General features: G+C 43.6%; 1 protein-coding gene and 1 long non-coding RNA gene across 4 annotated transcripts; both read right to left on the bottom strand.

The window, feature by feature from the left end:
• Nucleotides 1-751: 751 nt before the first annotated feature.
• On the bottom strand, nt 752-27,675 carry NIPSNAP2 (nipsnap homolog 2). Of its 3 annotated transcripts, XM_086374772.1 has the most exons (10): nt 27,508-27,675; nt 17,896-18,035; nt 17,768-17,813; nt 14,835-14,929; nt 14,430-14,500; nt 13,191-13,331; nt 12,028-12,059; nt 7,170-7,264; nt 3,379-3,462; nt 752-1,892 (listed from the first exon to the last, which is right to left on the bottom strand). In XM_086374772.1, exons 1-10 carry the CDS (start codon nt 27,597-27,599, stop codon nt 1,828-1,830), a joined length of 861 nt encoding a protein of 286 aa, XP_086230898.1. In that variant the 5' UTR covers nt 27,600-27,675; the 3' UTR covers nt 752-1,827. The 3 variants fall into 3 exon arrangements, with proteins under 3 accessions (XP_086230898.1, XP_086230899.1, XP_086230900.1); XM_086374773.1 differs by lacking the exon at nt 17,768-17,813; XM_086374774.1 differs by lacking the exons at nt 14,430-14,500; nt 17,768-17,813.
• On the bottom strand, nt 22,269-23,575 carry LOC147345065 (uncharacterized). The gene is made up of 2 exons (XR_015154520.1): nt 23,072-23,575; nt 22,269-22,721 (listed from the first exon to the last, which is right to left on the bottom strand). It is a non-coding gene; the product is annotated as an uncharacterized LOC147345065 (long non-coding RNA).
• Nucleotides 27,676-27,784: the final 109 nt, after the last annotated feature.

Consider the following 27,784-nt stretch of genomic DNA (forward strand, 5'->3'; position numbering starts at 1 on the left):
TTTACTAATCCCAAACTCCCCATCCTTCTCTCCCCCAAATACATATATATCTAGATAGCCTATTGGTTCTATTTCTCTGGAGAACTCTAATACACCAGTGAATAACAGAAGATTCTTAACTTCTACAGGGTTTGTTTCATTTACAAGCCCACATAATTTTGTAAGTGAAAATTCCCTCTGTCCAGAGCATTTTGTTCAGTTCTGAACAGCTAGATTACCTTTACTAGTAATAGTCATTCTACCAGTTTTCATTAAGTAATTTAGAAAGCAGTTCCACCTCAGTGATTCATTCACATCCTGCAAACATGCTCTGAGCATCTAATCAGCAGAGTAGCTGCTGAACTTCAGGTCTGCTATGGCAGAGTTCACTACACCCGCTCTCCCCCACTGCTTCCTGTGCCAGCAAGAAGGGCCAGTTACAGAAATTCAGAGCTGAAGGGACCTTAGACGCTATTGAATTCCACCTCCACATTTCATAGGCTAAGGACCCAACCAAAGAAGGCAAGTACCCCTTCAAGGAGCAGAGCCTGTTCTTCCATCAGCGCCCCAACTCCCCAGCACCAGACCATTATGCACTGGTATACAGACACCCACTCCCCATAACACCTACCACGTGGCCATAAGCAGCAGCTGATGAGCTTATTTTACCCTGTAGACTCACACACGCCCACTGAACTGGGACAAGCCATCTTTCAAGAGTGATGGGCTCACTCTCAGCATCAGTTCATTAAAAAAGATCGCATACATGTAATATGTGAAAATTAAGAGGATTTTTATTAACTTTTATATGTTCTTGGAGAAAACCATTCACATGTAAAAGCTTGACATTTGATATGAGATTTATTCACACTTTAACATAAATTCTTTGATCTGGGGGTCAGACATAATTTTTCACTTCAACAGGACTTTCACATGATTACAGTCACAAAATTGGCACTATTAAAAAATGAAATCAGAGCTAGACAAAGTATGCAGTTTTATGTCAATTTAAATCTCAACATGCACACCCCCCTCCCCCCATTCATGATCTTGGAAGAATCTGCTGTGAGCTTACTAAAATGCAGGTCACAGATGACTGTTTACAAAATAAAACCTCTTTTCCTAGTGCTACTCGTTTTGTTGTAGAAAAATATTACAAATAAAAATTAGTGCTATTCAAGGTGTTCATTTCAAAGTCACATATGATACACAGGTTCAAGCCATCTTTTCCTCGCGTATAAAGACAACACAATACACAAAGTGGAGACTGAATTACTGATCAACCACTTCCCCCTCAGTAACGACACAGTTTACTATGCTGACATTAAAAATGAAAGTGAAGCAAAACATTTCCAGGTATTGAGTACACTTATAATTTGTTCCTAGTCTGAAACTCAGAAAAAAATGCTACAGAAACATGATGAAATTTATATTTCTTCCTGATACAAGAAATTTGTCTTAAAAATCTGTAATTATAAAACAGATTTGCTCTTTATAAAGAAATAGCTAACTTTTTTTTTTTTTTCCCATGGTTAGAGTCTTACTTGGAGATGACTCCAATTTTCAACTGGGCTCTCTTTTCCTGGGGGGTAGGGAGAGGTGGCTTGGTGTTAATATTATACGGTACATTCAACAAACTTAGGGATGTTTCCGAGGACTACAATCAGCCAAGCTGTAATAGTTTCCTGTCTTGTGATTATGTAAATTTTAAAGAAAAGAGGTCTCTTACAAGCTATATACAGCAGTTTACACTTCAGTGTTTTTCTCTCACTTGTAACACAGTTCAAGTTGATTGATGACAAGCACTTGTCACATAAACTTCTGTAGGCACATCTCCATTCCGTCACTTCACTGGAGGGGCGAGGTCTTCTGTGGGATCATGATTCTGGATTCCATTTCCTGAATAAGTGGGACTGAAAACAAGGGCCGTAATCACTGGGGCTCACTGTTTTCTAAACAGATGGCAATAAATACATGCTAACAAGTAGGCTGCTGAGGATATTCATTCAGAAGACATGCTGCCTGAAATCAGTACTGGAATACTAAGGACTGGTCTCGGGCAGAAATATACAAGCTAATGACAGATCAGCTGACACCCTATCATGTGTCATTAAAATATTCTGTCAGGAGATGTATTTCATGTGCTGGAAACCAGCAAAGTCTATATTGTGAGAAAAATGGTGCTTTCTTAAAAGGTCCTTTGAACTGAATTAAAATGTATATAGAATCAAATAATCTGACGGTATCCTATATACAGCAAAAAGACCGTATCCTATATACAGCAAAAAACCTGTTAAGATTGTTACAGGTACAATACACTGTACCTGTAACACTGTCAGTGCTGAGGAAATATGTCTTTGGGACCTGATGAAAGTGTAAGAATAAGCAGCAAAGCCACATACAGTTATAGGATTTATGATACATGAACTAACAGACAAGATAATAGTTATTTTCCAGAACAAATTACTCTTCGATCTTCCTGGTAGGGTAGAGGCTTAAGTGTGCCTGACGTGCAACATGGGTGGTGCTTATTACCTGCACTGGTGTCACTGGGTGGTATTCAGTCTGGCTGTTTTCTTCTAAAAATCAAGCAACTAGGATTTCATAGTGTATGTATTATATATACACATATGAGTATGCTGCTGCTGCTGCTAAGTCGCTTCAGTCATGTCCGACTCTGTGCGACCCCAGAGACGGCAGCCCACCAGGCTCCCCTGTCCCTGGGATTCTCCAGGCAAGAACACTGGAGTGGGTTGCCATTGCCTTCTCCAATGCATGAAAATGAAAAGTGAAAGTCAAGTCGCTCAGTCGTGTCCGACTCTTAGTGACCCCATGGACTGCAGCCTACCAGGCTCCTCCGTCCATGGATTTTCCAGGCAAGAGTACTGGAGTGGGGTGCCATTGCCTTCTCCACATATGAGTATACACAGATGTATAGGCTTACATGTATGTACACAGGCATACACACGTACATGTGGAAAGTTTAAATATTGAAGTAATTCCCAAAATTATTTTAATTGCTGTATTAAATTGTAATGCTTTAGGGAATAAACAATTCTGATGAGAAAGCTTAGGAAAAAAATTTATTTGTATGATAAATTTTCAGAGAATACAGAAATGTACAAAAAAATGTAATGATGTAAAATTTACAACACACAAAGATCTGAAAACTGTACTAGACAACATGTATACTTGAAACAATGAATATTCTCTATTGAAAAAGTCATGTAACTATCAAAGAAAAATATGACGATTTCTCTATTCCCTCAACCTTACAATTCACCATCTGACAGCAACACATTATTTTTTTGTTCAAATACACCATGAGCTTCAGGGTGAAAGAACATTAAAACAATGAGACGAGAAGAATAAAGCACTTTATGCCTATTAAGATATTACCTGTATAATACACTAGTTCTTCCCAACCATGTTTATGCCATGCTGCGTTCCGTATATCCTCCCTGGTCTGAAGATCCTTGTAAGCTTAAAAATAGCCACACAGAAGAATTAGCCAAACATAACGCCCTACATTCCACTAGTACAGGGGGGAATGACTCCAGGACCTGCCATGAACACCAAAACCTGCAGGTGCTCAAGTCCCACTGCTGGCCCTATGTACCCATTGATCTGCACCCTCGGATTCAACCAGCTGTGGGTTGGCTGCATCGTACTGTGTGTATCAACTGAAAAAGATCCATGCGGTTCAAACCTGTGTTGTTCAAGGGTCAACTAGATGTCCAGTAAGTGCTGACTCAGCTGCTCATCTTGTTTTCTCAAATAGCCTACGTTATCTTCCTTGACTTACGATGGGGTTACGTCCCAATAAACCCATCATAAGCTGAAAATATTGTAAATCAAAAATGCATTCAATACATCTAATCCACAAGAACATCCCAGCTGAGTCTTCCTTACCTCGTGTGTGTTATGTGTATTAGTCGTTCAGTCATGTCCAACTCTTTGTGACCCCATGGACTGTAGCCCGCCAGGCTTCTTTGTCCATGGGATTCTCCAGGCAAGAATACTGGAGTGATTGCCATTCCCTTTTCTAGAGGATGTTCCCGACCAAGGGATCAAACCCTGATCTCTTGCATTGCAGGCAGATTCTTTACCATTTGAGCTACAGGGAAGTCCTTTCCTACCTTAAACGTGCTCAGAACGCTCATGTTACCCTACAGCTGGGCAAAATCATCTGATGCCAAGCTTATTCATATCAAGAGTTTAGTGTCTCATGTAACTGAATACTGCACAGAAAGTGAAAACCACAATAGTTGTGAGCGTACTGGCTGTTCACCCTTGTGACTGCGCAGCTGACCACTGCCACAGCCCAGCATCATGAGAGACTGTACCAAAAGCCTGGGGGAAGAGCACAATTCACACTTCAAAGTTTCTACTGAACAGGGATCACTTTTGCACTGTCATAAAGTTGAACAATTGTAAGTTGAACCATCCTAAGTCAGGGACCATCTATATTTCGTGAACTTAGTACTAAGCTGGGCTAACTGTGAGCGGGTTATTCTGAGTAGAATTGTCAGGCCATGTGGGAGAGGCAAAACAATCTGCTCTCAAGGTTTACAGTCTAGTGGATTCAAGATGTGCCTTTAGCAACCAAGTGAACTTCCTCATTAATGTGTTAAATCCATAACCAGAAACTGTCAGGCCACAGATAAGCAATAGGAGATTCAATTTTACTCAGTATTTATAAGGCCGTGCAACAATCTGAGTGAGAGACTGTGTTCACGACAGTGGAGAACAAGGAGACTCCACAGGGAGAACACAGCTGACCAGGGAAAGCTCCCTGGAAGGTATGATGTGACCAAGTGGGGTTTCAAGGTTGAAACCGACATTTCATTGTCCACATGCAGGAACCGGAGAGAAAAGCCCTCCAGTGGAGGGAAGGGCATGGGCCAAGGGTCAGGTCCTGGGGATACAATTCAGATACCTCACTGGGTGCTTTGGTTTCTGCTTCCCAACCCGGCAAGATCCTTCTAACCACTGACCCGGGAGGGCTCCCCACTCAGTTCTAGTCTCTGTTTAGGGCTTCCTTCTCCCTATGAGAAGACCTAACCATGCAGGCCGAGTAATTTGACCACAAGTTCCCCACTAGGAGTGTAAATTGATTACATAAAATTTTGAAGGTACTGAAGAATAGAAGGAAAAGGAAATCCTCTACCTCTCATGACCTGGGTGAAAATGGCTAACATCCACATGACAAGCAGCAGTTTTCTTCCCAGGGCCAGGCGCACCCCTCGTGCACTGTGTGGGGACCCCCCTTGCAGGGAACACAGCGGGGAGAGGCCTGTGTTCCTTAAAAAGTTTTCTTAATTAAAACAAACTTTTTGGAGTAAAATATACATAACAAAATTTACTATTTTCTTTTTTTTTTTTCTTTTTTGGCCACATTACGTGGCATGTAGGATATTAGTTCCCTGACCAGGGATCAAACCCATTCCCTTTGCAGTGGAAGCGTGAGTCTTAACCACTAGACCACCAGGGAAGTCCCTACTGTAACTATTTTTAAATGTATAATTCAGAGGCAATAAGTACATTACATTGTGCCACTTTTTTATCAGCCCCAGTTAAAACTTTATCCATTATAAACCATCTCTTCCCAATTCCCCTCTCCCCTCAACCCCTGGTACCCTCCATTCTATGTTCAGTTTTTGTGAATTTGCACAAACCACATTTTGTTCATCTGTTAATGGACTTCTGGGTTTGGGGAGGCTTTTAAAGACGGGAGGCACTGAGACTGTTCACATACCGAGGGAAGGAGCCCACAGGTGGGGTGGTGGAGCAGCTGCGGCCGCAAGGCCTCGGAGGAGGAGGGGTGTTGGTGGAGGAGGGTGGAAGGACCGCATCACGTGCGAGGGTAACAGGAAGGGGAGCTCTGCTCGGGGAAGACCTGCTTTGAAGCCAGACAGGCTGATGTCTGAGGCTGGCCCAGCTCCTGCACAGCTGTGGCTGGGGTGATTTCTTTACCACGTGTGGGTCATGGTATCTCATTGGTGGTGTGTGGCTGTCAGGGCTAAAGGGAATGGTGCATAAATAACCAACACACGGAGGTGCTTGGTAAGTGTTGGTTCTTTCTCTAAAAAAGATGGATAAGCGAGGGTAAGTTGTGGCCAACTGAGAATGCATCTCTGCACATCTCAATACTTTTTCCCTATGAGGTAGGAAGTGGGCAGTAGACATTTGGGACACTGGCTGGAGACACAAAGGAAGGTGGAGATGGGCACTGCCTGACAGTAGACACATGTCTGACCTTGGCCTGTGCCAGAGTACGGGGTCCGGACCCTCCGGTCCCAACGCTCGCTCACCATAGTAGCCGCTCTCAGAGGGCCCTCCAGGCTGAGGAAGGGGAGGGGTCTGTGTTTTCAGTTTAAATCCTCTGGACAGATCATACACTAAAAATTCACAATAAAAACGACCTTATCCCTACCTCAAGCCTGTAAAGGTTAAGTTATACTTAATAGGTCTGCTTGCCAGACATCACCCTGTCCCTGAGCCTCCAGCTGCCCCAGCAGGCGCACGCCCCTGCAGCACTCGGCGGGACACCCACACCTCAGTGAATGAATACGGTTTAGGGTTTGGAAATGTCAGGCTTTTCATCTTTTTAACGTTAATAACCATTTACAAGTGTTCCCTGGTAGCTCAGATGGTAAAGGATCCGCCTCCAATGCCAGAGACCTGGGTTTGATCCCTGGAACGGGAAGGTCGCCTGGAGAAGGGAATGGCTACCCACTCCAGTATTTCTTGCAAACCAAAGGAGGCGTCAAGCCAAAGTAGGTGGGGACAGCAAAGGCGAGAGAAGATGCCTCAGAGGACAGCGGATCCAGACCCGAGGCAGGCAGTGGGCCCTCTTCGAGGACATCTTTCTGTGCGGAGCGTGGCACTGTCCCTGAGGGAGCTGGGGGATGTTCAGAGAGGGAGGCTGGGACTGCCTTGTGAAAGGCCGCAGCACCTCTCAGCCCTGCTCTCATCTCACCAGCTCACGATGAGCTGCGCATCTGGGGACCCTTCACTGTGGACCTCTTGTGCTGGGGGCCGAACACCTACCTTCCATCTGGGGCATCTGGGTCAGCTGCAGTGTTCCAGGTTCCTGACCTGAGGTATGATTTACAGGCTAGGACAACTTATTTAGTAATGAATTCTGAAATCCCAGGAACGTAAAAATGAAAGGGAAAAAAACATACCCCAGAGATGGTGCACCATATAGAGCTGCCCAATCTGGGAGAAGAACCCTCCAACTGCTTCATTACCGTCCTGTCTGAAGCGAATGGCACGAGCCCTACGAGAAAAAAACAACGTTCAGATACCGCATCAGGTATGTTAAAAAAGTGAGTTTCCTCCATTCCCAGCGCAAGTTGTTCAGAACAAAGAATACTTTTATTGAATGTATTTGAAAGCTATTTTAATGTACATTAGATGTCAATCTACCTTTCTGAAGCAACATTAGTCAGTTTTGTAAAATGTGTAGAGTAATTCGTAACTATTAAAATAAAAACAGCATGAGATATGTGGCTGCAGTCCTGATTTTTTTAAAAAATGGAGATGTCTTTATTTTGCGTGGTATGTTGGATCTTAGTTCCCTGACCAGGGGTCGAACCTGCACCCCGTGCCTTGGAAGCTTGGAGTCTTTAATCATGGATGACCAGGGAAGTCCCTGATGCTAATTTCTTTAACCTTGCATTTAGTGTTACATGATCATAATTATCACCCAAAATTACAAACCTGATTAGTTAATTATTAAAATTAGGCAAATCACTATAGTGTGCATTTTAACCCAAAGAGGGGAAAACCCTCCATATTCATCAATAGTGATAAATGTTCAGGATTGTTCACTTCATTTGGAATTTTTCTCATCCGCTTTCTCAGTAGGGAAAGAAAACATACTTGCCTCAGCCTGGAAATAATCAGAAGCATGTACTGAAGAGGAGATCACCATCTTAAATAGTTACCTATGTGCCAAAATATAAATTGCATGCTGAACTGGGCTTTGTAAATAATTTGTTAAAATAACTGAAGAATACACTCAGTACTTCTCTGTGGATTCCACATTGGACATGTCTCAATTAGTAACATGGAAAAATAGAAATGAGTGATTTTATCCTGTGGGCAACTAAATTACTACACTTCGGGAGATCACTCACCAATTCCTTAATAAAATGATGTCTATAATCAAAGTGTTAGGTAGTTAGAACAGGAAAAAGGAATCCAAAATGGCGGTGGCTGAAGGACAAAGAAAGGGAAAGCCCATGAAAATGGAACAAAAGACAATCCAAAGACTGGAGTGAGAACGTCAGGTCAAACAAACAGCCTTCATGGCTAGCCCAATTTGCATAGGGCAGGCTGGGGGGGGCGGGGGTGGATAGACAAAACGTATAAAAGGAGGAAGCCAACGCAGATTGGGGCCTCTCCTTTGGGGTGGGCAAATACCTATTCAGGATTACAAATGAGTGCCATTCTAATGAACACTCCCCAAATTAAGTTTCTGGGGATAAGATTTCTCAGGATAGCTCTGAAGAGCCAACACAGCTTGTCCGGAATTGTACTCCAAATAGATAGGAGACAGATCACCTGATCCCTGAACAAGGAGGGACTTGAGCCATCATGAATGAGGAGTGTTGTTTCTGGGAAATACCTCCAGCTAAGCTGAACAAAGTTTCACAATCCTCAAGAAAAATATTCAGATCCTATAGGATCTCAAAGAATGAGCTGGAGAGTTCTCAGGGTGGCTACAATCTCTCTTTGGGGGAGCCTTCTCCTGGAGAGGGGGAATTTGGTTGGCTAATGCCCCTACTAATCCCTGTTATCACCATATTGATGCTGCACATGATTGCTCCATGTATTATCAATTGTCTAACCTGTTTTCTCTCTGCCCAGGTCAACAAGCTACAACATGCAGTGCCAGTTCAACAAAGACATATCAAACTACACCCGACCATGAAAAATATCACTCACCCTTAGATGGACACCGCTATCAGGACTCTGAGGCTTAGATTACCAAGAGGAGGAGACCCAATGCCCCTCACCATCCCAGCTCAGAAGGAAGTAGCCAGAGAAACCGCAATACCCCTATTCCCAAAGAATTGGGTCTCCCATCTCTTGAGGGGGGAATGTTAGGCAGTTAGAATAGGAAAAAGGAGTCTAAAATAGCAGTGGCTAAATGACAAAGAAAGGAAAAGCCCACAAAAACAGAACAAAAGAAAATCTACAGATGGGAATGAGAACATCAGGTGAAACAAACACGCCCCCTTCTTGGCTAGCCCAATTTGCATAGGGCCGGCTCAGCGGGGAGGAGACAAAACACACAAGGAGGAAGCCACGAGGAAGCCAAAGGAGGAGGGCCTCTCCTTTGGGCTGGCCTGCCCTCACACCTTGAGGGTGTACTAGCCTTTGCTTGCCAAATAAAACTGAGGTGTAACCAAGCGGTAACACTGGTCCACCATTTCAAATCTTTGCTGCGGCAAGACAAAACCGAGGAAATTACACACTCCCCCAACAATAGCATAAATCAAATATGTTTTTCTTAGTTTTCAAATGAAAGGGAATTCTATCTTGTATTAGTTAGCCTTGATGATCTAAGAAGAAAAGACTCATTAGAAAGAAAGGTCCAAGAACTGTTTTTGGAGGTAAAAAGATCTTAGAGATTATCAAGCCCAAAGCAATAAATTTCATAACTGAAGAAAAGAGAACATATATAAACTGAAAATAAAAAGTCATAGCTCTCCCGTTCCAAAGTGGCTGTGCTATTTTACATTCCCACCAACAATGTATAAAGGCATCAATTCATTAACAACCTCATCAACACTTGTTATTCTTTTTAATTATAGCCATCCTAGGGGGTATGAACCACTATCTCAATGTGGTGTACTTTGCATTTCCACAATGACTAAGGACACCGAGCAGCTTTTCACATGTTTATCAGGCATTCACAGAGCTCCTTTGAGGAAATGTCTATTTAAATGCTTTGCCTATTAACTTTTTTTTCAAATTTATTTTACAATTTTATTTTTTATTGCGGTAGAAAGCACCTGACATTAAATTTACCTCAACATCTCCTACTGTACAGGCCAGTGGGGCCAAGTCTATTCACACACTGCTGTGTAACACATCTCTCCAACATTTCATCTTGCAAAACTGAAACTACCCACTAAGCACCAACTCCCCTCCGCCCGCCCAGGCCCTGGCAGCCACCATTTTGTTTTCTGTCTCTCTGGCGTTGACCACTTTAGAGACTTTGCATTAGTACTTGTCATTTTATAATGGGCTTACTTGGCTTAACACAATGTTCTCAAGGTTAACAGTGCATGTGGCAGGATTTCCTTCTTTTTAAAGGCTGTATAAAATTCCACTCTATGTACATGCCACATATGCATCCACTCATCTGTCGACGGAAATTTACCTTCCTTCCACCCTCTTACCTCTGTGAATGCTGTGATGAACAGTGCTGTGCAAATCTCTCTCTGAGATGCTGCTTTGAATTCTTTTGAAGTAGGACTGTTGCATCAGATATAATGCTATTTTTAATGTTTTTAAGAAGCGCTGTATGAAAAAACATTTTCCATAATGGCTGCCCCATTTTATATTCCTACCTACATTATGCAAGGGTCCCAACTTCTCTGTATCTTTGCTAACACTTGATATTTTCTGTTCTTTTGATAATGGCCCTTCTAAAGGGTACGAGATGGTTGGCATATATTTGTGGTTTTGATTTGAGTTTCTCTTATGATCAGTGACACTAACCATCTTTTCATCTCCTTTTCGGCTATTTGTATATCTTGGGAGAACTGTTTTTACAAGTCTTTTGCCCATTTTTTAATTGGGTCATCTTCTCATTATTGAGTTGTATGATTTCCTTATATATTTGGGATATAAGCCCTTTATCAGGTATGTGATTTGCAAAATTTTCTCTCAGTCTGTGACCTGTCTTTTAATTTTTAAAACTGTATCCTTTGAATTACACAAAAGTTTTTAATTTTGGTGAATAATAATCAATTTTTTTCTTTTGTAGATTGTGATTTTGGTGTTTATCTAAGAACTCTTTGCCTAACCTTACGTTACAAAGATTTTCCCTTATTTTTCTTCTGAAAATGTTATATTTTAGCTCTTACATCTAGGTATACAATTCATTTTCAGTTAATTTTTGTATATAATATGAGGTAGGGATCTAAGTTCATCTTTTTGCAAGGATATCCAAAGTTTCAGAACCCTTTGATGAAAAGTCTATCTGTCCCCATTGAATTGCCTTTGTACATTTGTCAAAAACTAATTGTTCACATACGTGAAAATTTGTTTCTTGTCCTTCAATTCTATTCCATTGATCTAAATGCCTGTCTGTATGTCAGCACCATACTGTCTTGATTACTCTAGCTTTGTAGTCAGTTTTGAAGTTGAGCAGTGAGTCCCCCAACTTTGTTCCTATTTTTCAAGACTGTTTTAGCTATTTTGGGGTCCTCTGCATTTTTAGAGTCTGCTGAGATTTTGACTGGGATTCTGTTGAATCTGTATATATACAAGATAGAAAAACTGGTATTTCACTAATTAAACAAAGAATAAGAAATGGAAGCAGTTATATCATTGTGGTGTTCTGTTTATGTGACAAAAGCAACATTTCAGAAAAGATAATATCCAAGAAGAATAGGAAATAACCTCATGTACCACTGGGGTTCTGTTTTTATAAAAAATCCTTATCTTTTGGGAGATATATGCACACTCAAATTCCCAGAGATGCAGTGTTACGTTGTTTGGGATTTACTTTCAAATACTCTGGGTAGGGGCATTTGGACTTAAGCAAGGCCGGCCATGTGTTGATAATTGCTGAAGCTAAGCAAGGCAGGGAGGGGCGCTGGTGGTATTTTTCTCTCTAGTTGTGTGCTTGTTTGAAAAATCTCATAATACAAATATGTCAAACAAAACAACAGTCTAATATTAAATTGTGGCATGAACCCCAGATTTTATTTCTAGAATTAACACTATGGTGTAAAAGACTCTAAGACTTACGAATCTAAGTCTAAGACTTACAAACTCATCATTTGGTCATATACTCACCAGTAATTGCCCCATTCAATCATAGTTCCTGGCTGAAAAGAGATTTGGATTTGGTTTGTTAGTCCTTCTGTGAAGAAATATGGAAACAGCAGCATGAAAAATACCAAATGACAAGACTAACTAAGAAATTAACTTTTAATAATGTGAGATCTAACAAGTAAAAAAATGTAACAGAACAACATTATGCACTCTGTTCATACCTATCTTGTGGTGGGAGTAATAATTCTATGGCTCCATCTAAGGAGACAACATATACTCAAGGGTAAGAGTTAAGGTCATCCAGTTACAGCTATGAAAATCACAGGCCATTCACGATTAAATTGTTGGTACCTATTCAGACTTTATTGAGAAATTTTAGTTTTTTATTTATTAATTTTTTTGCTGTGCAGCATGTGGGATCTTGCCTCCCCCACCAGGCATGGAACCCATGCCCTGTGTAGTGGAAACACAGAGTCCTAACCAGGGAAGTCCCTACTTTGAAATTTTAAAATAATTCAATTTAAGTAAACCTAACAGACATTCCTTGATTTTTCTCCCCCCAGTATAATACTGAATGTTAGACCACTGAGATCTACTGATATGTTTTCACTTTAACTATGCTGTTATCTGGGCTTTTTTTTTTTAGTCGTGTCCTAGCAGGGAAACATCTAGAAAGTCATAGAAATATTATTCCCCTTTTCTCTTACAGTGCTGTATAATGTATTCAGATATCACACGCTTATTAGTTGCTCTAGTTCAATGACAATAGATGCTATATAATGTACTTGGTCCTGCATTTTAGGTCTTTTCTCTTATGTCTAAGGCTATAAAAAACAAATATCCTTAAAAGAAGAGAAAAAATGAGAAAGAAAGATTAAAAAAAAAAAAAAAGAAGGGACTTCCATGGTGGTCCAGTGGTTAAGACTCTCTGCTTCCAATGAAGAGGGGCATGGGTTCGATCCCTGGTCAGGGAACTAAGATCCCACATACTGCACAGCAAAAAAAAAAAAAAAAGACAAAAACAAACAAGCCAAAAAAGGAAATGAGAAGAACTGGACAGGGGAGAAAATGAGCCAAGCACACATCACAGAACATATGCCCAGCGACTGCTCTTGACACCAGGGGTGTGCGTCCTGCTGCACAGAGAACGAGGGGACATGGCCAACTCCTGTTCCAGGACTTACTCGGAGCTGGTAGGATCTGAGTTCATATATGTTCGGTCCTGATCGTGGGATGGGTTCATTCCAGAAACTGAACTCCAGCAGCAGCTGATTCTTTCTCGAGAGAAGCATGTTGCTTCTTGCCTTACGGAATTCCGAAAATTCCTTTGAGTGAAAAAGGTGCTCATGAGACTTGCTAGTATTTACATACAATATAAACCCACTTGAGTAACATGTACGTTCCCCCTCTAGTAGAATACTATTATAAACAGGGTCCCTTGGCCTGAGACAGTCCCAGCTCACATTTTGTTGAGTCAGCATAATGGCTATTAGCATTCCCTTTCACTTTCAGAAGTGTCCAGGTTTAGATAATAAACTTCACCGTTATCTTGATTATTTAAATGACAATGGAAACAAATTTAATTTCCTATGCTTTTAGGTCCTCCTGACAGTGTTTGACAGTATTATAAGACAGATGACATGGACACCTCAAAATATCAGATAATCCAAAAGCCATTTATATAGGGACAGAGAATCTACACAAAACATTTTCTTCTCTAATAATGTTAAGCTGGTAGAATTTTTCCATAAACACTTTTCTATTAGTGAAGGGAGGGGAGGACAGCAAAGTCAGCCCAAGGTGAAGAATGTGTGGTTGGCAGTTCCTAAAGCAGGTATGTGTTAGGTAACTCAGGCTGACTGTGGTGACTAGGTTGACTCACTGGCTTCAAACGTACCAGCTTATCAGTTTCAAAGTACAACTGACTTTTACAATAAGAACTGTTATTTTAACAGTATTACTGATGACTCTGTTCAAATACAACCTCAAGAAACCAAATAATAAAATCTTTACTACCGAAAACTAACAGTTTCCTTACAAAAACTGATGCTAGAAAAGAGTCATTTAATTCTGTACTAACATCTACTATTACAGAGAAGGCAATGGCACCCCACTCCAGTACTCTTGCCTGGAAAATTCCATGGACGGAGAAGCCTGGTAGGCTGCTGTCCATGGGGTCGCTAGGAGGCAGACAGGACTAAGAAGCTTCACTTTCACTTCTCACTTTCATGCACTGGAGAAGGAAATGGCAACCCACTCCAGTGTTCTTGCCTGGAGAATCCCAGGGATGGGGGAGCCTGGTGGGCTGCCGTCTATGGGGTCGCACAGAGTCGGACACGACTAAAGCGACTTAGCAGCAGTAGCAGCAGCAACATCTACTATATCAATAGTTTGAATAAGCAAACATTTTTCAAAATCATTACCTGATTTTCTTTGAGTTTACTCATCACTTCTGTGAGGGCTGGATAGCCTCCTTCATACCTCCAAAGGTGAACTGAAACATATTTTAAAAGATAACATATATTTAGGCCTTTATGATATTCTGACCTTGAAAATATTCCAGATATGCTTAGTGTTAACACAGTACAAAACTGTAATGTGTGTTGGCCTGAGTTATACCGTAAAGTTTCAATAATAGATTCAAATGTGAAAAATGATCAAGAAGGAGTTTTTGCAGTGATTTACTGAGAAACTACTTCAACCATAACACTAGATCAAGATTTGGAAAGCTTTGATTATAAAAACAAGCACTAAGTTGAAAATCATTTAAGTGATGACAGTAAAGGCTTAAGGAACAAGTGTTTATTCCAAAGACTTCTGCTTCCTACCAGCTTGATCCTGCTCGCCATACCACGTGTTCCAAGTCCCCACCAAAGTACAAGGGTAATGTTTATCTTCATGAATCCTTGGCAACACCTCTTGACTTAAAGAGAAGAAAGAGCAACACTAATTAAACAAGCAACAAAATTACATCAGGTGGATAACACATGATCAATAATAGGAAAAGGTCATCTACTCTGTCTTCTGACAACTGACCTCAGAATACGTTTATGATGAAACAAACTACAGAATTAGCCTTTTAGCTGAATTCTGTTGTAAAACTCTAATGGCCCAGTTATCAAATGCTTAGGTGACTGATAACCCAGCTATCTAGAACAGTGGTAAGTAACTCAAGTATATTGATAAAAATGATAAAGAAGAGTCAAAGGTCCCCAAATTCCACAACTATGAGTCCATTATTCACCATTTCAGGGGGAAAAAAGCACTTAGGAACGGTGATATGTATAAAAGCTAAGTTCTGGTGGTTCCAAAGATAGGATGGATGAGAGTAATGGGAAAAGAACGTGCGAGAAGAGAGAAAGAGAAGAAAGTAATGTTGAGGATGGGGGAGATGACAGAAGCGGCCCGAGAGGCAGAGGAAGCAGGGGCAGAGAGGGTGGGCTTTAAGGAAGAAGACGAAGCTGAAACACAACAGAGTCTGGAAGAAACCTCCACCCCACCAATCCCAAAGAGCATCCACAGTGCAGGAGAATGCAAATGAAAGACACAACATGAAGTATATTCAACCAGCTAAGGGGATGTGAAAGGTATCGCAGAGTCCCACACTGGACACAGCGCCCAGGTTGTTGCTGTCCATCACACGTGGTCATGCCAGGGTGTCACGTTAGCAGAGGTGGCAGGGCCTCATTCCATGGAAACCCTCCCACAGTACAGATTCTAATGGACAGGGAAAGACAAAGGGAAGAGGCATAGCTGAATCGCACCAAGAGGAAAGCTCAAACCTGCACGCTTTTTGAGTAGAAAAATTATGACAAAAAAGTACAATACAGATCCAACAATGGGTGCAAAAAGGTATCAAGGGTCAGAAACGGAACCTGTTCAGATTATTTGCTGACATCAGGTGATATTAAGCTAGTGATCATCACCCAATGTTGGAGCCCTAAGACAGGGTGGATTTGACTAGTTAATGGAGAAAAGCTCTGAATGGTCTTATGTCTAACTAACTGAAAACTCAAATGTCTTTCTGACCAAGTACGTTGACCAAACCACATATTATTTTTTGAAGGGTAGCATTTACTTTTAAAATTAAGATCAGATATTAAATCTATTTGATATATGACACATGAATGCTCAGAAGTAACATGGGGTTGATAGAAATTGGGAAAGATGGATTATGTTAGGGAAATGGGTTTTCTGTTTGCCACATGACATGAGCAGAAAGTAAAGAACCCAGCGCTGGAGCAAGTGCGGCTGATGGAAGCCTGCACAGATGACCGAGGTGAATCGGGGCTGTGAGGTAGGTGACCCTAGTACCCAGAACTGGATGGGTTGGGCAGAACCTCATTACTGGAGCCCCTAAAAACCAGGCAGGTGTTAAGCCTTTATGTACTGGAAATAGGTTGCTGCTGAAAGTTCCAGAGAAAAGGAAAAGAAACAGGATGAAGGAGAAAACAGAACTCAAGCAGACCAACTTGACAAACTTCTGGGTAACGGATTGCAGTGGGGAGGGGGTGGGGCTTGAGGTACTGGGGCAGCTTCAAGCCCAGGAAGGCAGTCAGAAGGGCTACTTGGAAATGGGCCTCAACCGGCCTGGAGAGGGAAACAAGCAAAGAGAAGCAAAATGCATGTCAAATGAAGATGCCCAGCCCTTAGTGACGGACTGGTCACAGAAAACTAAGGCGAGAGTCAAATAAAACCACGGTCAGTGTCACACATGGGGAAGCGGGAGGAGCAGAGCAATTCTACATTTTGAGTGTGAAGTGAGAACAAGACTTTCAAATAGAAACATGAGTAGATGGCCAGGAATCTGAGACAGGAGATGAACTAATAAAAAAATAGGACAGGGAAGATAATCCAGGGAAATATAAGCATATAGAAAATTTTCATCTTATGAAAAGAGATTTAGAGAAAAACCATCTGCTTTGTTTTAGGTCATTTTTTAAATAAAGAGGACAGTGCTGAGGTGAGCATGAAACTACGCTAATGTTACCTTTTGCAACCCACCTCCAAAAATAAAACAAAAGATTTTTTTGCTTCTGAAAGTTAGGCTGATTCTGGTAACAAAATCATTTGCTTTCTCATGAAAGCAGTAGATATGAACAGTTTTTAAAAAGTGCTTTTAAATCATGTTTGCAGACAACTGATCACTGAACTGCTATTTCTATTAACTTAAGAACTGGTGCATGTAATTCTCTTTGGTCTTAAAGTTTACAAATTCTGTAAGAGTATATGGATTTCACATCACTCTAAGAATCTGCTGAATGGATTTGAACCCAGGCAGATGGAAGACTTTGAAAGAAATGGCAGCTCTACTGAAATTATACAGGGCTCTTATATTGCAGGGGTACTTAGGCATAATACTGGAAATAGGGGCAGTCCCAGGGACGTGCAATCTAACTCTTAACGTTCAGAGCTGCCCAGAGATGGAGCATATGAATGTACTTAAGAACAGTGTCAGGAAGGGCTCCAGAAAGGACTCAAGCACTGGATGAGTAGCTGGACTGGACAGACTGGCAAGGTTCCTTCCAACCTGAAAGTCTAGTAACATTCCAAAGTCTGACAGTCTATGCAGACTTCGGTGAATAAGTGCTTAAAATCAGAATGCCCTTGGTAACCCCACAGAGCTCAACTTAACAGCCTCTCAATGTTTGGCTTTAAGAAGAGGCATGAAAGATCTCGTTCTGCTATCAAGGGTTAGCACAACCAACAAATATTAAAATCATTACTTTTCCCCAAGTAAAGGATAGTTTGGTATACACACCAAATTTTGTTGTATGCTTCTAGGCATTCCGGTTTAACATTGTGAACTGAAACAAAAGAAAATTCAACGATAAACTTATGAACCAAGGGAAAAACGTTAACTATGAAGACAGCAAACCCAGGACTCACACTGTAATTTGTACAGACTGCTGGTTTCCTTTTTGGCTAGGAGGTTAGAGTGAGCATCTTTCCTTGGGTCAACTTTCCGAACAAACAAGGATTTTAACCAGCTGTCCTCTCGAGGTCTGTTATCAGAAGATGTCAATTTCCTATGGGATCACAAATGCAAAAATCTGAGTTTAATCAGAGGTACAAAGATGTCAGGGTCTTTGGGTGGTAGTGCGTGGCCCACTGTTTTCATAAACTCATCAATCCGTTCAGCAAGCACTCCTCGGGCACACATTCGAAGCACTGTTCTAGAACTTGAGATATCATGTGTCCACCTTCCGTGCCAACAGTGTGCACTCGGAATGCAGGAGCAAAGTGTGAGAGAAGGAACTTCGGCAATCCTCGGAGAGTCCTCACGTGCATCTCCATGAGTCCCGCTGTGTTCTTCCCTTCTCTGAGGAAAAATTTCAACATAGAAAAAACACACACGGAAACTGAGAACAGTCAAATTCACAGAGAAAGAAAGTAGACCAGTACGTTCCAGGGGCAGAGGAGAGAATGGGGAGATATTATTAATGGGTGAGGAAGATGACAAGGTTCTGCAGGTAGACAGTGGTGACGATTACACAACAATGTGAATATACTTAATGCCACTGAACTGTACCCTTAAGAATGGCAAATGTTTTATGTACTTTACCACAATAAAAAATGTGAAAAGGAATATACGGAGAAAGTGACATGAATTCCTTCCTTAAAAAAATTATCTTACCCCTAGAGTCAAGATTTTTAACTCACAAAAACCTAAGAATATAAACCTCATTAACATATAAATGACCTGCTAATTTTCATCTTATAACTGAACTTCTACTGTACACACTGTCCGAGTGATGATAAATCTGACTGAACTAACAAGCAACACTTTACCAGTAGAATTTTAGCGGAGTGTTTTAACTCCCATATGCTTGCTAGTGGGATCACAAATTTGTGTGACTTCCCTAGAGGGCAGTGTGGCATTTATCTACAGCAAAATGCAAACTGTGTGGGCCTTCCGCCCTAAGGGCTGCACTTGCAGTTATGTCCAAGGGCAGCTATATTTAGACAGGCGCACACAGTTGAATGCAGGCGAGCATTCCTTACTGCCTTCCAGTTTGTTCCTGGTAAAGGCAATCTGGAGTCCATTAATGGGGACTGGGCAGATCAAACAAGGCAGATCCAAAATCAGGACAGAATGCAGTCATTAAAAAGAATGAGTAGACCTACACGCACTGCCATGTTGGTATCTGAGATGAGTTCTGTGGGGAAAGGCCCAGAACAGTGCCCTAAATACACACACAAAGTGAAATGCTCACAGTGAGGACATCCGGGCTGTGACTGGGCTTGGGGTGTGAGGAGTGAGTTTTCCTTTTCCCTGTATACCCTTCTGCACTCGTGAATTTTCCATATACATTTATTATTTTTATACTTAACATTAGCTAAAATATCTAAAAGTGCATGTTTAAAAACTCCTTTACTGGTAAGCTAGATATGTATATATAACCTGAGAAAAGACTTTAAAAATTAAACCCTGGTAAGGACTTCCTTTGTGGTCCAGTGGTTAAGACTCTGTTGCACCTCAAATGCAGGGGCTGCAGGTTCAATCCCTGGTCAGGGAACTAAGACCCCACGTGTTGCTGCTGCTGCTGCTGCTGCTAAGTCGCTTCAGTCGTGTCCAACTCTGTGCAACCCCATAGACTGCAGCCTACCAGGCTTCCCCGTCCCTGGGATTCTCCAGGCAAGAACACTGGAGTGGGTTGCCATTTCCTTCTCCAATGCATGAAAGTGAAAAGTTAAAGTCAAGTCACTCAGTCATGTCCGACTCTAGCGACTCCACGGACTGCAGCCTACCAGGCTCCTCCATCCATGGGATTTTCTAGGTAAAAGTACTGGAGTGGGGTGCCACTGCCTTTTCCGCCACGTTGCATGGCATGGCAAAAAAAAAAGAATGAATGAATTACAATTCACACACCACATAGATGATTCTCACAAACATTGAGTGGAAGAGCCAGACACACAAGTTCAAAACCAGACAAAATTAACCTAAGGTGTTAGAAGTCAGGGTAGTGTTACCCTTGACGGAGCTCACTGAAAGGGACACAAGAAGGGCTTTGAGGGCTTGTAATGTCCTGTATCTTGATGTGGGTGCTGCTTACACAGTTGTATTTATATTGGGAAAATTCATCAAGCTATAAATCTAGAATTTGTGTACTTTCTTGAATGTATGCTATACTTCAGTAACAATTTTTAAGTTAAAAGGGCAAGTATTTTAAATAAAATAATGCATGTAGGATCTTAGTTCCCTCACCAGGAATTGAACCCACACCCCCTGTGCTGGAAGGGGAAGTCTCAACCACTGAGCCAGGGAAGTACCTCTCGTATATTTTTAAGTACACGTTTAACCCCTAGTAAACACACTTAAAACATGTAGGACAGCACCTGATTAATGGTGAGAGATTTAAAAATTATTTTTAAAACTACTTTAAAAAACTAAAAAAAAAAGTTATATATAAAAACTATTAGATCTTTGAAAGTCTCTCAGTCGTGTGACTCCTTGCAACCCAAGGGACTACAGTCTGTGGAATTCTCCAGGCCAGAATACTGGAGTGGGTAGCCTTTCCCTTCTCCAGAGGATCTTCCCCACCTAGGGATCGAACTCAGGTCTCCCGCATTGCAGATGGATTCTTTACCAGCTGAGCCACAAGGGAAGCCCAAGAATACTGGAGTGGGTAGCCTGTCCCTTCTCCAGCAGATCTTCCCAACCTAGGAACTGAACCCAGGTCTCCCACATTGCGGATTCTTTACCAATTGAGCTATCAGGGAAGCCCTTAAGTATCAGCCCTTTAGTAAAAATCAAAATCATATGGTATTTATCTCTGTTTTCAATTCACTCGTTAATTATATAAACTAATTCTGAAGATGGCAGTTCTCCAAATGAATCATGGTAAAATTCATTTCAATAAAAATATTTTGTCAATTTGTTTCAAGTATTTTCCTTTTTTTTTTTTCGTCCTACCCAGTGGCTTGTGGGATCTTAGTTCCCCAACCAGGGACTGAATCCAGGTCCTCTGCAGTGAAAGCACCGAGTCCTAACCACTGTTCTACCAGGGAAGTCCCGTGTTTAAAGTATTTTAAATACACCACATTTTTGGATACTGGGTTAAATAATATCATGAAGCAAAATGGCAAGCATATAAAATTAGTGATATGCAAAGCAGAAAGTTTTAAGATTTGTGAACAGGACTTTGTATAGTTCCTTGAGTTTTTAGATTTCAAATTTACTAAACAGAAATTGTGTTTAAAAATATGTTTTGGTTAAATGAATTTTAAGACTTTAGGAATAACAATTACGAACAACTAGGAAAGAGATACAATGGAAGTTTCTAAAAATATCAGTACTAAGGAACTTCATTAAGAAGTAATTCACAAAGGTAAGCACTACTCACAGTTCTTAATGAATCCTTCCAGAAGTACACAGACAAGCATATGCCATGCACACACATATTGCTATTTAACTCAGTGTATTTAATGCTTTGTAAAATAAGAGCATAATAAAGAATTATTGACAGGCTAAATCTGGAGGGAAAAAAATTCTGAAGTAATTCTTCCCTTCTTTAGAATTTAAGGGGATTACAAGTTAATAAGCACATACTTCCTGTCAAGCTCTGGACAATTTGTATATGTCTTCTCATTTAATCCCCAGAACAATCTAGCAAGGTAGGTTACTATTGCATTTTAAGGACTGGACCCCAGAAGTCCAACCTGAGGTAAGAAGTGGCAAGATAATATGAACCCAGATCTAACTATAAAGTTCAAAATATTTTCACTGATAAGGGACACCTCACCCACACGGATCTCCCCAAGTAAGCATTTGTTCCAGATTTTTAACACCAAAGGGGTTTACTTTAGGATGGGTAAGATGAAGTAAGGGTTACGACAACACTTTGTAAACTAGGGTTAACGTACGAAACAGCCAACATCTCGGGACACACGTAAGAACCCACGTGCTGTTTACTTGTCAAAGCTGGGTAGCAATTGTCTTGACAAATGAAAGGCAGTGTGACTCAGCATCAGCGCCAAATGACTCTTGACCTCTGAAATCTTCCGAGTGGCAGGTGACTGGAGCTGCCCCCTGTGCCCAGTCCACCTCACTGAACCATGGCAGTGGGCTGAAGTAGCCATGCCAACAGCCACCAGGATTCTAAGGCCTGGGTTGGGCTGGCTCTTTACTGAGAGCAACACACACAGGGATCAGCTGTTTTTACACCATCATATGCACGTCAGGTGGTACTTTATGGAGTGCCGCGTAGGGGGCAGCATATCCAACAAAACACTCTTCTTTTGTTAATTTACCATTATTATTTCTTTCGGCTAAGTCACAGGGCTTGTGGGATATTTTTAGACCCCAGACCAGAGATTGGAACCTGGGCCCTTGGCAGTGAGAGATCAGAATCCTAACCACCGGATTGCCAGGTAATTCCCCCAAACACTAGATTTTAAACAGAACAAGCACTGAGTGCCTGGTTCAGTGGATACAAAGATGACCAGATGCTGAGTCTGCCTGGTCTCAGGGGAAAAACCTATCAGTAAACAGCCAGAGGGGTCATGGACGCTGTGGACTCGCAGGCACTGTGGGAACTCAAGGGAGTGAACCGTCTTGGCCTTGGCCGGCCAGGAGCCGGAGGAACTTCAGGGCAGAGACTCCAGCTTCGTCTTGGAGGACAGGCAAGACAGGTGCACGAAGCCGGCGATAATTCCAGTCACAGGAACAACGTGTCCAGGGGTATGGAGTTGTGAAGCTATGTGGCATATTTCTGGAACAGCAAAGTGTTCAGGAAGGCAAGAGAACACGGCGTGGGAGGACATGGAGCTGGGCAATGGGAGGGCAACATGGGTGGGCAGGGAGGGCTGCACTCTATTCCTATACATGGGGCAATGCCAGCAAGTTTTCAGAAAAGATCTAGGTGTAAAAAGCAGCCTGGCAGTGGTGAGGCAGGTGGACAGCAGTAAGAAAGGCACGGGGCATGGCTCCTGGCTGGGTACGCAGCCCCGCAGTACCAGGCACAGCCGAGGCATTCGATACTCACTGGACAGACCGAGGGATGATCCTGGGTTCAGACAATGACAGGAGGGATGAAGGGGAAAGAATACATTCAAAAGATACTCCTGGGAATTCCCTGGCGGGCCGATGGTTTGGACTCCGTTCACCTCTAAGGGCCTGGGTTCAATGCCTGTTCAGGAACTAAGATCCCACAGGCTGCATGGCAAGGCAAAAAATTTTTTTAAAAAACCCAACCAAACAAAAACCCAACAAAACAAAAGGAAAAACTCCTGAAGTGAAGAGGAGGAGACTCGGGTCCTGATTAGGTACGGAAGATGGTTTTAGGTTCAGTTGGAACAAATTACAGAAGGGAAATATATTTAACGTGGAGACCATGGGATGAGGCAGTAGTAGTGCAAAGGGCCTCATCACCAGGTATCTACTGATTGTGCATTGCACATGCCAGACTGAGGAATAAACCCGGCCCTGACTTCACAGAGCTCGCTGTGCTGTGGAAGCAGGCAGACAGAAGTAATCACAGTGCAAAGCAGTAGGAAGGAGCCCCTACCGGACATGGAGGTGGTGGGTGTGGCGGGGGTGGGGCAGAGGACGTGGAGGGCTGGCCTCATGGAGACATGGGCCAACTCTCCGGGGAGACGCTTGTTGAGCTTCAGACTTGAAAGATGGGGGCAGTCTGTCAGGTTGCTGCCAGTGGGAGGAAGGACATTCTCAGAAGCAGAACTCTACCTGCTAGCAAAGCCAGGAGTGTGTCAATATGGCAGGGATGAAAGGCAGAGGGGAGGCCGAAGGACTGGATCCAGACCTGCCTTAAAGCAGGAACTATCGGACTCCCCTGCCCACCACCCAACACCCCCGGAATCCCAGTGAATCTGTCTTCACCGTGGCTGCTAGAGAGAGCTGTCCCCAACATTTCATTTTGAAAAACTTCAAACACAGAAATGAAAGAACAGTACAATAAAGACCTCTATGCCCTGCATCTAGATGGAAAAATGATGACTATTTTATCCTGAGTCTTTATATGTATTTTGTTTATTTTTACCAAACCATACGAAACCAGAGTGCAGACATTATGCTACTCCATCCTTCAATACTTCGGCACACAGCTCCTGAGATCAAGGACAAACTGAATCTCTAACAATATCACATCTAAGGAAAACAGTAATCCTATAATATCTAATACCTACTTCATATTAAAATATCCCCAATGGTTCCTAAAATGTTGTGTACAGCTTTTCTTGGTGGAGGTGGGGTGGAAGGGAAGAGGGATGACGATCTGGTCAAGGTTCACGTCATAGAGATCTTTCTAGCAAGAGATGGTCCTGCTCAGAGTTCTCCAGTTGCCCCCTCACCAATGGCTTCAAGTCCACACTCTTCACAGGAACCTAGCCAAGAGCTGCCCAGAGCTGAGCTAGGGGAGTGTTCCTGCAGAGGCAGCGTCAAGACATGCCGGAGGCAGAATTAACATGTCTAGCACCTGACCAGATGGGCAGGAGCAGCGGGGGAAGGGCATGGGGAAGATATTCTGGTTCCTGGCCTGGGGCACTCTGTGGAAGATGTTCCCTTAGTGGGGAGAGCGAGCCCAGGAGGAGCAAGCAGGCTTAGCATGAGGAAGATGAGTTAAGTTTCCATACATGGTCATTTCCAGGGCCTGGGGGGAAAGTTCAGTAAGCAGCTGAGCAGGGGGACCTGGCACTGGGCAGAGCTAAGATGTGTGTGGCAAACAGGCCTCCCAGGAACACTTCCGCCTTCCCCCTGAAACCACTCTTGCAAGGTCAGCCGCAACACCCCTGCTGGTAAGCGATTTTCTTCTGTCATCTTAACCTTTTACCAGCATCTGGCACAGCTGACCCACTCTCTTTGAAATACCTCCTGCCCGGGCACTGACCCATAACAATGACCTCACAGCTGCCCCTTCTGGCTCCCTCGCTGCCTCTCCTTCCTGTGTCCGGCCTGTAAATGACCAGATGTCCCAGGGTCTGTTTCTCAGCTCTTTTCTGTTCACACTCCTCAAGCAATCGCACCCATTCCCATAGTTTAAAAAACCACTTTATTATGAAAAATGTCAATCAAATAGAGTACACTGAAACCCATGGATCTATTAACATTTTGGATTCCTATATGCTCACAACTCTCAAATGCGGTTCAGACATCTCGTGGAGGAGTCATACAGCTCCAGAAGGCCAACTGCCTATTGGGCCTTTCTGTCTGAATAGCTCACAGCCATCTCTAGCTTCACCAGGTTCAGAACTGCCCTGGATCCACCCTCTCCCCTCCCTGTACCTGTTCCTCCTCCTCTGAATGACCAGCAGTCTCCCAGATGGCAAGTACCCATGTGCCTTATTCACTGATGTCTCCGTGGCATGCAGTGGGCATGCTCACCTTTGGAACAGCTGACTCTCGGCGAATGGCACCAAGATCTACCCAGTTGACCATCCTGATGTGGTCCCCTTTTCAAAGTCAGACTGATCTTTTAAAAACGTAGATCAGATGAAGTCACACTCGAGTGTACACCTTTAAATGTTTTCCATGGCTTTCAGGATAAAATCCAAGCTTTCAAAATGGCTTGTAAGGCCTTTAATTATCCAGCTCCGCTCCTGGCCACCTGTTCTCTGTCTTCACTTCTGCTTCTAGATTTTTCTGGGGTTTCCTAGCATGCCTGACTATTTCCATTTGGGGCCTTCATGGCCACTGATCCTTCAGGTCTCAGCCTAATGTCACCTTCTCAAAAAGGCCTTCCATGATCTTGGGTGGGAGGTTCCCTGAGTTTCCCCCATGGCACCTACCTCATTCTGTAAGTCTACAAGGGTTTTCACTATGGCTTCCTGGGGAAAGCAACCTGCGCTATTATGCTCAAGTCAACAGAGCCTCAATGACATTGTATCCATTCAGTATTTGAGAGAATAAATGAATTTACTAGGTCTAGGCTGAGTCCTTTCCAATGAAGGAAAAAGTCCTGATGTTGGGAAAGACTAAAGGCAAAAGGAGAAGGGGCAGCAGAGGATGAGATGGTTATATAGCATCACCAACTCAATGGACATGAATCTGAGCAAACCCCAGGAGACAGTGAAGGAGGGGTGCGTGGTGTGCTGCAGTCCATGGCGCTGCAGAGCTGGATGGGACTGAACGACAAGACTGAGTCCTAAAGAACACCTACAGTTAAGGCAGACTAGAGCCCAAGAAAGAGTCAGAAGGTACTGGGGACCCTGGATAAAGACAGAGCAGTGTCAAGAGCACTGGTCCCACCAGGAAATGGGGGTACCAGGCACACCGGGTCCAGTTCTCCAGTTTACAAGCTTCAAGTGCTCTCGGCACTTTAGGTGATCACTATCAGTGTCAGCTGTCTTTTTTGTCAAGAATAAAATATCAATTTCATGGGCTTTTATCACTTGTGTGAAAAAAGCAACAGGAGATACTAAGTAACAGAATAAAGATAAAAGGAGACTGACTTGGTGATCAACTTGGAAACAATATCAAATTGTGAAACATAACTTAAGCATGAGTCCCAGGAAGGGTACTAGGCCTGAAGCCTGCCAAACGGGTTCAAATGCCTTTTCCAGCCATGTGTCTCAAGTTCTCTGAGGTGCCTTCTCTCTAAAATACAGATCCTATTACTTCTTAAGATTGTTACAGGATTACGTTAAATAAACCATATCAGAATCAAGCTGGCCCGCATTAACATTTAACAAGCAGGTAGTTCCTTCCCTCTTTCCTTTGTAAGTGTCAATTGTATTTTCTACGGGCTCACTGTTTAATCAACAAACAAAAACATAAACCTTCAAAGTACCTAGCAGACACCGATTCAGCAAACTGACGTGCAGCTCAGTATGGGCTTTGCTTTTTCAGTTTGGGGAAAAGGGGACTGGCGATGCCAGGGATGGATTCAGAAAACGGAACATTGAATCCAATGAGGTTAGAAAAAAAAGTTTAAATATGAACCCTACGCCGACTCAGTGCTGATAACTGTCCATACTTTTTGGTCCGCTACCTACTTTTAAATACACTTCTTCACTACCACTCCCCTGACCTCCACTGAGAGCTCACCCGGGACGATGCGTTATTTTATTTTCTTCCTCCCAACAACCCAGGACGTGAGGGTGTCTCTACTGCCATGTGCGGATGCTGACACTGAGGCTTCGCGCGGGCGAGAAGCCTTCTCGGGCGGTCCGGCCGGAGCCTCATGGGCCAAGTTCAAGGCCTGCGGCCTCAGCCACGCGCCCGCAGCTCGGCCACCGCTCCGGGTCGCGCCGGGTCAAGGTTCCGCAGGCCGGGCCGGCTCGGGGCGCGGACGTGGCTTCGGCGCCGAGCGTCGTTCTCGCCATGACCTTGAGCCCGTCCGGCCGGACAGGCGCTCGGACCCCGCCGAGGCTCCAGCTCGCCCCGCCGCACCGACCGCGGCCCCGGTCCCGCCGCCCCGCAACCCGGGCGGCCCGGCCCCGTGGGGAACGCGGCCGGGGCGGAGACCCGCGCCGGGGACCCCGCGCCCTCCGCCCCGCAGCGGCCCCTCCCCGGCCGCTCCCGGAAAGGGCGGCGCTGCTCACCGGAGCCCGGGCAGGAGGCTCCCGGGGCTGGCCCGCCGCAGGAAGCCGCTGGCTGAGGCCGCTCCGCCAGCGCGCAGCACTCGCGCCGCCATCTTGCTCCGGCGCCTCGGCTCCCACCGCCCGGGCCGCCGCTGACGCCGCCGCCGCTGCCGCCGCCACGGCCGCCGCGACCCCTCCCCCGGCAGGGCCCGCCGAGGCGGGGGCGGGGCAGGGCGGGGCGGGGCGCGCGACCGCTGCCGTGTGGGGGCGCGGCCGCCAGGGGGCGCTGTGCGGCCGC

This window comes from Bos grunniens, chromosome 25 (genome assembly GCF_055505025.1).
Source record: "Bos grunniens cultivar Pamir isolate PY7600 chromosome 25, Bosgru_T2T1.0, whole genome shotgun sequence".
Classification (NCBI taxonomy): Eukaryota; Metazoa; Chordata; class Mammalia; order Artiodactyla; family Bovidae; genus Bos; species Bos grunniens.